Raw genomic sequence first — 12747 nt, forward strand, 5'->3', positions numbered from 1 at the left:
TGGATCTAACTTCCGCATTTATTGCTCGGACTGTATCGCAAGATCTCGAAAGTCCCACGCATGCCTGTTTGCGCACCTCAGGTCTCCGCACCGGTGCGGAGCCGTTGTAGAGCGTGTACAGTATAATTTGAGTTCGGAAGCGAGCGGCAGCGGAAAGCGGGGGCGGAGCGGAGCTAGTCGAATTTTGGGGTTACAGCAGGAAGGTTGTAGGTTCAACACTGCTGTTTCTCCCCATGCATTAAAAACTGTCAGCGATGCAAACATACAGCTTATTATTTTATTAATCCCTAAGCGAGACTAGCTGTAGTAAGTAGATGCTTCTAGCTGTCCCGGTCTGTAAGGATCTGAAGTACCCGCTGACTGAAGACACCTTGTCTTGTGAAGAGAATGTTCCAGGTTGTCCATCAGGCTCTTCAGCGGTGAGCTTGGTGCCTACTGTTTTTAGTCTGCAAGTGCTTGTAGATTTCCACGTAGGTAAAATAACAGTTTATCCTGATCTTTTTGTTATGAGAGACCGCAATTTCGTCTGGTGTGACAGTTAATATTGGAGAGAAAATTTGTAAATAAGATAAAAGATGAATGTGAGTTTTAGGGGATTCTTCAGCCAAGCTCAGAATCTTCTTTTTCTAGTATTTTAGATAGTTTGAGGCTCTCGCCCCCTAGTGGCACAAAGAGCTTCATGTGGACTTCCCCAAAATTCCACTATCTCCGCTCCGGGACGAACTCCGCAGCAAAAACGGTCCCGTTGTAGTCAATCAGAGCTGTTCCACTACTGCGTCTGTGCGGCGCAATGTGCCGCCCGCCGTTCCGCCATCTGGCAAAAATAGGATCGATTCTATTTTTGCCGGATGCCGGAGCACCTCCGCAGTCAATGGACAGAAATCACAACCGCCCAACAGGAAAGGGAGCAAGCACAACTTCCGTTATTTCACAATAAATCGATAAACAAAAAGTGTTTTTGTTTCATATGCACAGGTTTAACAACTTTTAACAACTATCAATGGCGGCTGAACTTTAAATGCACAAAAATAAGCCATAAATACAGTTTCTACTATCAAAGTAGTCACACTTTGTTGATCCAAACACTGCTGATCTTTCAACACAAATGATGGGCAGATTAAACAGTTCATTTCGATGCTTCTCCCACACAACGGGTGTTTGGATCTAACTTCCGCATTTATTGCTCGGACTGTATCGCAAGATCTCGAAAATCCCGCGCATGCTTGTTTGCCCACCTCAGGTCTCCGCACCGGTGCGGAGCCGTTGTAGAGCGGGTACAGTATAATTAGAGTTCGGAAGCGAGCGGCAGCGGAAAGTGGAGCGGAGCTAGTGGAATTTTGGGGTTAAATGGAGAAAAAACATCCAGGAGCTTTTTTAAAAGCCTGTGTCTACTCTGTTTTAAGACCAGATTAAATAAAAATGAACTAATTTAGATTAATTTAATTCCATTAGTCCGTAGGTGAGACAATACACCTTTGTGTTCCTATACTTTATCTTGCGGGAGGCAGACTTTAACTCTTTAGTGATCAATAGTGGGTTTTAAAGAACTATTAATCTTAACGACTTTATAAAGTAAAAAGAGTCTGGCTCCCTTGAAACAACGTCTAAAGAAATAAGGGGTGTTTAAACATTTTAGCACGGTATTTCATATTCAGGATCAGAGCTAATAGCACCCTCAGCAGGGTAAGGACTCCAGCGAGGCGTTTCCCAAGTAACTCCACATGCTGGCCGCTCGGAGGCCAGCGGCCTACACTCACACTGGCACACCGATGCAGCTCGACGGGCCAGCTCTTTGTCTGGTTTCCACGGCACCCGCCCTGAGTGGTCCCTCAGCCTGGAGCTGCTGGACATGGAGGGTCGCTTCTCAGGGTCAGGAGAACAAACAGGCTCACATACAAACAGCAAGGGCGTCAAACCTCAGGTCACCTCAGAAGGACGCATTTGTGTTCCCAATAGCACGCCGTCAGGCTAAAAGCACTTTTCAGGGCATGGAAGGTAAGGTCAGAGGGAGTGATGTCATGAAATCAGTGTTTTATGATAAAACCAGAGCGCTTTCGGATGGGAGCCAAGTCTAACTGGTCTGTGAGTGACTGTTTGTGTGATTGTCCACAGGTCCACTGCCAGAGTCCGTCGCTAACGGAGACGTGGATGAGAAGGTAAGATTAGTCTCCGAGCGTCCTGAAGTGGTGTTTGGTTTTAACTGAAGCCAAGTTAGAGATTTGAGCTTTGAAGTGAGTGAAGATGGTGAGTCTCCCACAGAGGTCACTTCCCTACAGAGGTCACTTCCCTCCTCTCAGATCTGAGCTCTCCTTCCCGCAGCGAGGACAATAATAGTTCAGAACGCCTCCTGTAATCACACTACAACCCAAAAGGCCAAGGTCACACCGCCTCCTAAAGAAGCAGCTCTTTTCTTTTTCTTTTTTCTAAACGTGCGCCACATCCGAGAAGAGAGACGGGTTATTCATCAGACACGAGCTGCACAGGCTTTCCTGCTATTGTCTAATCGTTTTGGGGTTCATTGTTCGAACACAGACTCCACCCAGCAAGAGCCGGACAGACATGAGCTGTATGAGAAACTATCAGTGTCATATTTTATCGTAACTTATCGTAACATCGTATCGTAAAAGATCACACCTTCAATCCAAGATAATCTAATCTGGTTTAATCCAGTCTTTAGATTTTTCTCACATTTAGCATTTAGCAAAAACTCTCTTTGCAATATCTCAACTTCAAGTTCAAACTCAGTCCAGGGGAAAACGAGCAGCTTTTAAAAATGAATTTAAACATTTTTAATCCAGACAAATGTCTGAGTGGGCGGATGTGTCGGTAGAAACAGATTAATTTAATGACATTTCAAATCATGAAAAGAGGTTTTTTTGTCAAGCGAATCAAGTTTTTCAAGCGACTGCAAATGTTTAAATCATCGAGCTTTTAGCACCAACTCTGCATTTGTTGTTTAAATTACTTTAACTCGTAATTTGCATCATAAGAGCATTTTGGGTGGATCTGTGAGGGCACAATCTCAGTGTAAATAGTCTCTGCCTGCAGAACTTAAAAAAAACACATCCCCGTGTTTTGAGCAGATATGCAGCATGAAGCCCGACTGGCACATCCTGTTGCTCAGGAACCCAACGTGAGGAGCAGTGGAGCGACTTGTTAGATGGATTGCGACATAACGGGGGCTGAAGAGCTGAGAGGGTGGAGGTGAAGCTCGAGGTCACCTGCTAGGGGAAAAACATGGACTTTTGATGAGATAGAAGAGAAATGTTAACAGGTTTAACCAGTTTATGGTCACTGAGCTGGAGATGTGGATGCTGATAAAGCAGAGTAGCTCAAAGTAAACAAAAGACCTGAAATCTAAGACTGCCCCCTTGTGGTGAATTTAGATACTGCAGGAACTCCTACCTCTTTACTACACTGTGTGTGTGTGTGTGTGTGTGTGTGTGTGTGTGTGTGTGTGTGTGTGTGTGTGTGTGTGTGTGTGTGTTCACAGATAAACAGCAGAGAGGCCAAAGCAGACGAGAGAAACTCTAAAGTGTCTGTCAGTCCTTCGCCCTCCAACGCCTCTTCCAACACGTCGCTCACAACCCCGACCACAAGTACCCCACCTGAGGTACGTCGCAGAAAGATGAAGATTAGATTAGAAATTACGAGTGTAACCTTCTCTTTAACGCATATTCCGTTGCTCCTCAGGGTCCGATCACAGAGGCCATCCCAGGTCTGAACCTCACCCTGCAACAGGTCAAAGAGTTGACTCACCAGAAACGCTCCAACAAGAGAGCCCCGCCCATGGACTGGACCAAGAAAAACGAGCTTTTCAGCAACCTATAGGACATCCCGTTTCACCTGGATCACACACACACTTTTATTCCCTTCCAAGAGACGGAGAGAGATTTTTATTATTGTGGCATTACGAGAGAGTTGCAAGAGGAAGGTTAATGCTGTCGTGTAAAGTATACTATTCTTATTGTGTTTATTATAACCAAAATGTTATATTGTTTATGTGCTACTAACCAGATAAGTCCATCAGAACTTTACTTCATGCTGAGTGTGTGTGTGTGTGTGTGTGTGTGTGTGTGTGTGTGTGTGTGTGTGTGTGTGTGTGTGTGTGTGTGTGTGTGTGTGTGTGTGTGTGCGTGTGTGTGTGTGTGTGTGTGTGTGTGTGTGTGTGTGTGCGTGTGGTGGCTGTAGAAACCTGAAGCAGTTTAATGACTTTCATTTCAAAACAAGTCTACGTGTCTTCAGTCAGAACGACCACAAATAAACAGCCGTACAATCAGCAACATTAATCAAATGTTGGATCTTTTCAAAACAAAATGATTTTTGAAGTATTTTTTATTTCTTCTTTTTTTAAAAATTACTGACGATCGCCTTGTTTGGATACTGACGGCTTTAGACTGGAAATACTTCTAAATTTACATTTCTGCTCTTGTTCTATACATGTAAATACATATGTATATTTTTAGATTTATGACCTAAATTTCAGAATTACGTTTGATACATACTTTAATAAATGTGAACCACTTTGCTTAATGAGTAAATGACATTTATTAGTCTGTACGGTAACTGTTTTAGCTGCTCATGTGAGCATTTTGACTTTGTGTTTTGCATGAACGGGGTTAGGGCGACATTTTTACGCATATGTCTGCGTCTTAGATCATGTCCCTCACGGTGAAGGTGATTTAAACTGAATACGTGAAGGCATCAGAGGAAGGGGTTTGTTATTGCAAGCAATATGCTTTTACCTGCCTGTAACGACATTATTGCTGTCATATCTGAGAAAAAATAAAGATGTTTCTGAGGCTGAGGTAGTGTTTGCTTGTGATTTCTTAAAATATATTAAAACGTCGCCATGATTTATGTAAATCCAACTTCTAAGGATTTTTAAAAATTAATTCAGTTATTAATATCAAATAAATAGATTTAGAAACAACATTTTACCAGCATGAGTTTCTAGTCAGACATAAAACCCTTACCCAACTACATCTAATAAACGCGCAGAGACATTCATTCAGACAGAAATTATTTTTAAAAGAAACACATTTGTGTTCTGAACAGGAAAAGCATTGATGTATTTACATTTCACAACACATGTATAAACTATAAATAAATATAATGCAGTCAAAGTAACAGAATAGCAGCACTTTTTGTGTGTTTACTGTTCTTTGTCTTGTAGTGATGATTTGTGACATAATTGACACAACATATTAATTCTGACCAAAGAAATGTGATGATTCCATACAAATATGAAATATCAACCTGATTTATCTTTGAATGTTTAATCAGAATATTCTAGAGCTCTTTGCTTCTTTAGGGACCATAAACACACTTCGTATTAATTCAGACGGAGTCAAATATATAGTTTATAAAATGAATTTACTTCTTTTCCTTAAACTAATAATTATACATGACAAGATATGAATAATGAGATGTGGTGGATTCTATTCAATTAAATTCAAGTTTATTTATATAGCGCCAAATCACGACGAGTCGTCTCAAGGCACTTTGCACTACTACTACCGTTGGGGAATCTTCTTCGGCGGTTCGGCATGCGTTTTCATTTTTATGCTGACGACTGTCAGATCTACCTCCCCCTTCAGCGGGGGGTCGATGGGTCAATCTCAAAGCTTGTAGATGCCTTAGAGGATGTGCGCTCCTGGTTGGCTACAAACTTTTTACATCTGAATGACGCTAATTGAAGTAATTTATAAATAAATGAAATGAAATGATATGGAGTGATTTAATGTGATGGAAGCTAGATGTTTTAGCAAAACCATTCTTTGTATCTGAGAGTTTGTGAAGTCTGGGTTGTAAAATAATTTGTTGTTTGGTTATAAATTAGAGAGTTGTTTGTTTACAAAAGTCATCAGACACCAGTATGCAGGTCTACGATACTCTTGGTATTAGTTGCTCCCGGCGGTCGGGAGGGTTGCGGTCAGAGTGGTGAGGTCACCGGACGTCGAAACCACAATACTCAGATTAGTAGCTTCCTCTGAGTCCATCTTCACCGGCCATGAGATGCAACCCGGGGTCTGCTGGTTAGATGTCTGAGAATGAGTATGTGAGAATGCTGTTTGCAGATTACAGCTCAGCATTCAACACCATCGTTCCCTTTAAGCTGGACAGGAAACTGCAGGATCTAGGACTGAGCAGGTCCCTCTGCAGCTGGATCCTTAACTTTCTGTCTGACAGACGCCAGGTGGTCAGACTGGGCAGCACCACCTCATCCCCCGTCACACTGAACACTGGTGCTCCACAGGGGGTGTGCGCTGAGCCCTCTCCTGTACTCACTCTACACCCACGACTGCACGGCCACTAGAAACTCCAACATCATTGTGAAGTATGCGGACGACACCACAGTGGTGGGTCTCATCACCAACGACGATGAGAAGGCCTACAGGGAGGAGATCAGCGCCCTGACCCACTGGTGTCAGGACAACCGTCTCACCCTCAACGTCACAGAGACAAAGGAGATGATAATGGACTTCCAGAGGTGCAGAGGAATACGCACCCCCATCACCATCAACGGCGACGCTGTGGAGAGGGTGAGCAGCTTCCGTTTCCTTGGAGTTCATCTGACTGAGGATCTTACGTGATCAGTGCACACGAACAATACAGTGAAGAAGGCACAGCAGCACCTCTTCTTTCTCAGGAGACTGAAAAGATTTGGCATGAGCCGCCGCATCCTCAGGACCTTCTATCGCTGTGCCATTGAGAGTATCCTCACTGGATGCATCTCCGCCTGGTATGGCAACAGCACCGCTTACAACTGCAAAGCTCTCCAGAGAGTAGTGCGGTGTGCAGAAAGGATTATTGGAGGTGAGCGTCCCTCCCTCCAGGACATCTACAGGAAGCGGTGCCTGAGGAAAGCGGGGAGGATCATCAAGGACTCAAGTCACCCCAGCCATAAACTGTTCAGACTACTTCCATCAGGAAGGAGGTTCTGCAGCATCCGGTCCAGAACCAGCAGACTGAGAGACAGCTTTTTCCATCAGGCCATCAGACTGCTGAACACTTCAGACACCTCACCCTCACTACTGAAACTCCAACATTACACACTCCATACTGTACATTAACGCCACTGTTTTGCACATACCAGCCTCTGTACTTTTTATATCTCTTATCTTATTGTTTACTTTATTCATTTGTTAAATATGTATGTACGCATTATACACACACTCACATGCACACACGTAGAAAAATAAAAAATAAAATGCTTAGCACACACATTTAGGAATGTATATACCTTAAATACTATATATATTATTACTTAGATCAGCCTTTTTTTAAATTTTGCTTGTTTTTACGTTATTGTATTTTGTATTTTGCACAACTGTTGCTGTGAAGCTCGCACACAAGAATTTCACTCACATGTACTGTACCAGTGTACCTGCACATGTGACGTGACAATAAAAGCGATTTGATTTGAATTGATTTGAGGTGTGAAGGAGCTCTTAAAAGAGCTGTTTGGGCTCTATCAGCTGCAGCGTTGCAGAGGCTTTTGACTGAAGGTCAAAGGAGATGGTTTCAAAAGAAGCTTCTTTCCCGATTTGGCCGAATCAGGAGTCAAAAACTGAATTAATCGGGAAGTAATTCTTGTTTTAATAAACTCATTGCTTTTAATTCTGATGACTTCTGGCAAATCATGATGTGCCATGTCTTGAGGGCTTGTTCAGGTCCAAAGATGTTTTAACACTCTGTGAATGAGAATGTTTCAAACTCTCATGTGAGGTGAGTATTAGCATTAAAACGTATCTTATTGTAATGTGTATGAGTGTAAACAATGATTAACTTGTTAAATCAACACATACTGATCTGGTGTAGATGAATGGATCACTGCAAGAATAATACTCATTTTAATTCATTGATTTAAGCACCGATTATTCAAACATTTGATTTAAACATCTTGTTCATTCATCACATATGATTATTTAAGCTTATGAGTCATAAAGTTATGTAGGCCTCCAGTAGGTTCACTTTATTCAGAGTGAAGAGTGTTGAAGTCTGGCTTTACCCAGAGACTGCAGGACCTTTGCAGGAGACCTTGACAATTTTGTTATGTTTTCTTGTATGCAAACAAGCACTGAGCAGAACCTTCCGGATTTGGGGGCCAGATAGATAGTGGGTTTATGTCTGCAAATGAAAGGTCATTATGTGGTCGGCATGTAGGTGTAAATTGACCACTTGGATACGTAACAGTCTAAATAAAGTTTTCATTTAATTTCTTATAATCTGTTGTTTGATTTGATTGATGTGAACACACTTTGTCTATAGGAGATTTATATGTTTTATTTAGGTCAGCTGCATATGGCAGCTAAAACAATGATAAAACTGTATTCATGTACCAGTTTTAAACATGCTGGTTCAGTGTAGAGGCAACTTCAGATAGCTGCACTGTTCTATTGCATTCCTCCTGACCGCCAGAGGGCGGTGCAGAGCACCTGGATATCTGCGTGTGCGCAGCACAGAGGTCGAGCTATACCAACAAAGTCACGCTAGCAGGTGGTGTGGTGGAAGTCTATGGCCAATCCCAATACTTGCACTTCCACCCTTGCGCCCTTCATTTGCGCGTTCCCGGCCAGGGGAGCGAGTGCGTAGGGTGTCCCGATTCTCAAGAGCGGAAGTTGACCACGCCCCCATTGCACCCTTGATCTGCGCTTCACCCAAGTCCGCAGGGATGGAGACCTCGGTTGAGGGTATTACACGCAAGTCATTGCTGCTGGAGAAAAGGCTCAAGTTCCTTTTCTGAAACACGTATTTTCTAATGAAATTTGTTAATTTTAGGATGATTAGTTCATGCTCTAAAACTTTTAGACAAAGTAGCGATAAATGTAAATTTATTTCAAATAACTGTTTGGCTGTTTGTTTAAAAGTTGTTAATAAAGGTTTTAGAAGAAAGTGTCACAGCGACCAGCATCCCGGCATGCGTTGTGATCGATGACGCAATGCTCCCTGTCTCAGTTCTGCAAATATTTGCACACTTGTGTACTACGCACTCGAAGACTTACAGCACACTTTCTCCAAGTGCACTTTGCTGAAGACCGCAGGGCGCAGTGCGAGTATTGAGATGGGACCTATATATACCCCATGCCACGGTACCTCAGTCCTTTTTTCTGTTCTCGCTTCCTGCAGAGGTTTGGCTGGAAACTTTTTGGACATATCGTCGCTCTCGCCTGTAGCCTCGAAACCATTGGTTGGAGTTGCGTGTCTCTGTGTCCTCCAGAGAATGCAAAACACGGCCTGGCTCATTTTATGCTCCGTGAGTTTCACGTAAGTATTCTTACCTGTAGGAGTTGGTGCTACCCTCGTGGCATCATGGCGTTGCACCATGGCACGTTGTGTGCTAGCTTAGTGGGACGGCGATCGCTCCTGCTCCGTGCTAGTGTACAAGTCATCTCAGTGCTTGTGTCGCTGATCGCCTTGTGTGAAGGCTCTAATGCAATGATACTCAATTAGCAGCCCGCGGGCCACGTCCGGCCCGCAGCCCTCTCTTTGTGGCCCCCAAACCCCATGCGCACCTCCCACCCCCACCCCTGACGGCCGACCGGGAGGTGTATGATAGATAGAGCTGAGGAAAATAATCAAATAATCAATGCATGAGATGCGAGCATACATGATTCTGCATCATAGAAGAGTACGCCATAATCATTTGTAGTGGAATGGGGTCTTGTTATTTTAACGGCGGCGCTAGTGTAGCATCCACATTTGTTAGAGTGGGTGTTCTCCACATTTACCGGGTAGGAAACTTTGGTCCGCATTTATGTGGTACTGCAGGGCTGAACGCTGGAGTTGTAACCTGAGACCGAATCAGCCAGATCGTTTCTGTTGGATTTGGGCCGTGAATTGTGTTAATTGAGCGGGTTGTCATGAGGTGCGTTCCGCTCGCGTTATCAGTGACTGAGAGAGAGAGAGAGAGAGAGAGAGAGAGAGAGAGAGAGAGAGAGAGATCCTTCAAACGTGCGTTATTATTTTCATAATTTCATTATTATTTCTTCTGGAAGCGCTCAGTCAGACTGAGTGTTGTGATGTGAGGAGATCCAGTCTTGGGGGGAGCGGGGTCAGTGATGGCGGCAGCAGCGTAAACTGTCTCTTGTTTAGGGACACGGAGAAGTTAAAAGTAGAGATAAATAGATGATAGAAGTTCTTGTTCCACTTTATTCTTTTGTTTCATGATGATAAACTGATGTTAAATTCAACTTGAAGAGAAACTGGGAGGAAGCTTTGGTTCATTTGAAGTTACAGGAGATCTTGTTACCTATCTGCTGCTCCAGAGACAGCATGGACATGAGGGTTACATGGTGAGGGTCACACAGGACAGGTTAGTGCAGTCACACAGCCGAGCTGGAGGGGGACAGGTGTTGTCCTTCTATATATTGCAAGCTTGTGTGTTATGTGAATTACAGCCAGCGATCCAAACAGCAGCAGCACAACCCCCGTCCGGCCCTCTTGCTTCTGGGTCTTTTTTGTGAGTGGCCCTCGGACCATTATAATTGAGGACCCCTGCCCTACGGCAAGTGGATCGCCCTGTGCCATGTTTACTGTTCAGCGGTGAGCATTTACTTTGCTCCGTGCCTTGGATTGTTGTCTGGTGGTGGTGTTTAACCCCAGCAGCTGTGTGTGTGTGTGCACCATGGTGTTGCTGGTGAACAGCTGTGGCAGCTGCTCGGCCTCGTTGGGGCCAGAAGATGGACACATGTTATACCCCTTCTGTCTTGAGATTGGACATTTGAGGGAAGCTCTCGCCGAAGACGCCTGTGTTGTCTGTGCCTGCATGCCACTGGCAGAGAGATCTGCAAGGCTGGCTGCGGTGGAGAGCAGGTTGCCTCAGGGAACCCTGGACTCAAGTCCCAGGAAGGTAGCTTAAGTTCCGTAAACCTTCACATGCTAAAGGCCTCTCGGCTAAGAAAGTTCGCCAAGACCATGCCCTGTCAGCACAGGTTAAGTGTAACAGAGATGAAAATGTGAATTTCACCAAAAGTAATGTGCAGTGATTGTTTGTGTTTTTGGAGCCGCCTACTGGTGGTTAGGCGCAACTGCATGCAACGGGTCCTTCAGGCGCATTCACAGCCCCTCCCACCAAAGCAGTAATGAAAGCTGGTGGAGGTAGGTGTACTGTGAAGCCGCTCTGCACTTTAAGTCATTTTAACCTTTAATTAATATATCAATAGGACTTGTTACAGATATTTAAGTGTTGTTAGAGCATATTTTGAAAAAGGTTAGCTGTGTTTGCATTAAATTAATAACTTTATAGACGAGATTCACACTAATGGAAGCTAGCTTTTCAGTCCTTTTAGTAATGTTTGGGTTTTTTCTTTTTGCCTTGAACAGACCGTTGTATGCAGTTGCAGCGCACACACACTGATGTATTATTGTGTGCTTGTTTTTACATCAGGTACGTTCAGATGTGTTTGGTAAAAATATGATTTGTAAATGTTTTATTGTTTCAACTGCCGGTGGCAGTTGACTGTTATACCTACTGATGGCAGTTAACTGTTTCAACTGTCGGCGGCTGCGCTGTCATTGTTGGTACTATTAACTATTTTATATGTTTTATCAAAAAGAAAGTATGTATTGCTCTGAAATGCAAGTTGTTAAATTAATATATTGCTGTTGTTATTAAATGCCACTATACGATCATATGATGGAAAAAAAAGGAAAAGCAGTAATGAAAGCTGGTGGAGACCGTTGTATGCAGTTGCAGCGCACACACACTGATGTATTATTGTGTGCTTGTTTTTACATCAGATCCTGCCAGTAAAAAGCTCTGAAGGACAGTCCTGTGTCTGTGGCCTGATTGTATGTGTGCGGTGATTTGAGGCAACTCCAATAACCCTGGACGGACAACAAGAGGAAGCCGTCACATAAGTCCTTGTTTCTGAGTCTTAAACCCAGTGTTACGGCTACTAGCCTGGCCAGTGAGATCCAGGAGCCAGGATCACCCAGCCCCAGTGATCGGCCTGACACCACCCCTCCTCCTCCTCTCTTCCAGGCTGCAGAGGAGCACAACTGATCCTAATTCTTCTGATGACCAACACCTGGGATAAAGAGGCTGTGCTATCAGCAGTCTGGGAGGCAACTAGAGATTCAGCTGACACTTTACAGGATAAGCATGATGGGACTTGTAATACATTTTTTAAGGATTCTGGCTCATTGTGGAGTCGGAGGTAATGAAGAGGTCGATGGGTTGGCTAAGGAAGCAACAATAGCTGCATCGGTTCAGTTGGATATTCACTATTGTCAAAGAGAGATCAAGAGCATAATAAGGCAAGAAATGAAGAAGAAATGGCAAAAACATTGGGAGGAGGAAAGGAGGGGAAGATGGTTGTATGACATTCAAAGAAGAGTAGGAGAAATGAGAAACACTGGACGGAGTAGGAGAGAGGAGGTGATCATTGCTAGGCTAAGGTTTGGACTTACTGGGTTAAATAAAACATTATTCATGATAGGGAAACATGATACAGGGAAATGTGATTATTGTGGAGAAGACGAAACAATAGGTCATGTTATATTACAATGCCAGAAATATCAGGCGGAAAGGAGGACGATGGTTCACACTCTTGGTCAGCTGAACGTGAGATTGGATCTTGTTCATTTATTGAGACAAAATTCAAGGAGTGACTGTTTTCAGATTTTATTTCGGTTTTTGAGAGAGACAAGGGTGTTTGGGAGACTTAGAGGTTTTTTTTTTTCCTCTTTCCCTGTTTGGTTTTGTTTTGAGGCTGCTGTTCCAGACCACACTCCACACTA

At 43.7% G+C, this 12747-nt stretch overlaps 1 protein-coding gene across 1 annotated transcript in view; it reads left to right on the forward strand.

Annotated features, from left to right (window-relative positions):
- nherf1b (NHERF family PDZ scaffold protein 1b) overlaps window positions 1–4053 on the forward strand; it is a 60871-nt gene extending 56818 nt beyond the window's left edge. The window contains exons 4-6 of the mRNA XM_015945946.3: window positions 2113–2156; window positions 3494–3613; window positions 3694–4053. Of these exons, the coding sequence (XP_015801432.3) occupies window positions 2113–2156; window positions 3494–3613; window positions 3694–3831 (302 nt within the window). The 3' untranslated portion in view covers window positions 3832–4053. The remainder of the gene's footprint in view (window positions 1–2112; window positions 2157–3493; window positions 3614–3693) is intronic.
- Window positions 4054–12747: the final 8694 nt, after the last annotated feature.

This window comes from Nothobranchius furzeri, chromosome 12 (genome assembly GCF_043380555.1).
Source record: "Nothobranchius furzeri strain GRZ-AD chromosome 12, NfurGRZ-RIMD1, whole genome shotgun sequence".
NCBI classification, from domain to species: domain Eukaryota; kingdom Metazoa; phylum Chordata; class Actinopteri; order Cyprinodontiformes; family Nothobranchiidae; genus Nothobranchius; species Nothobranchius furzeri.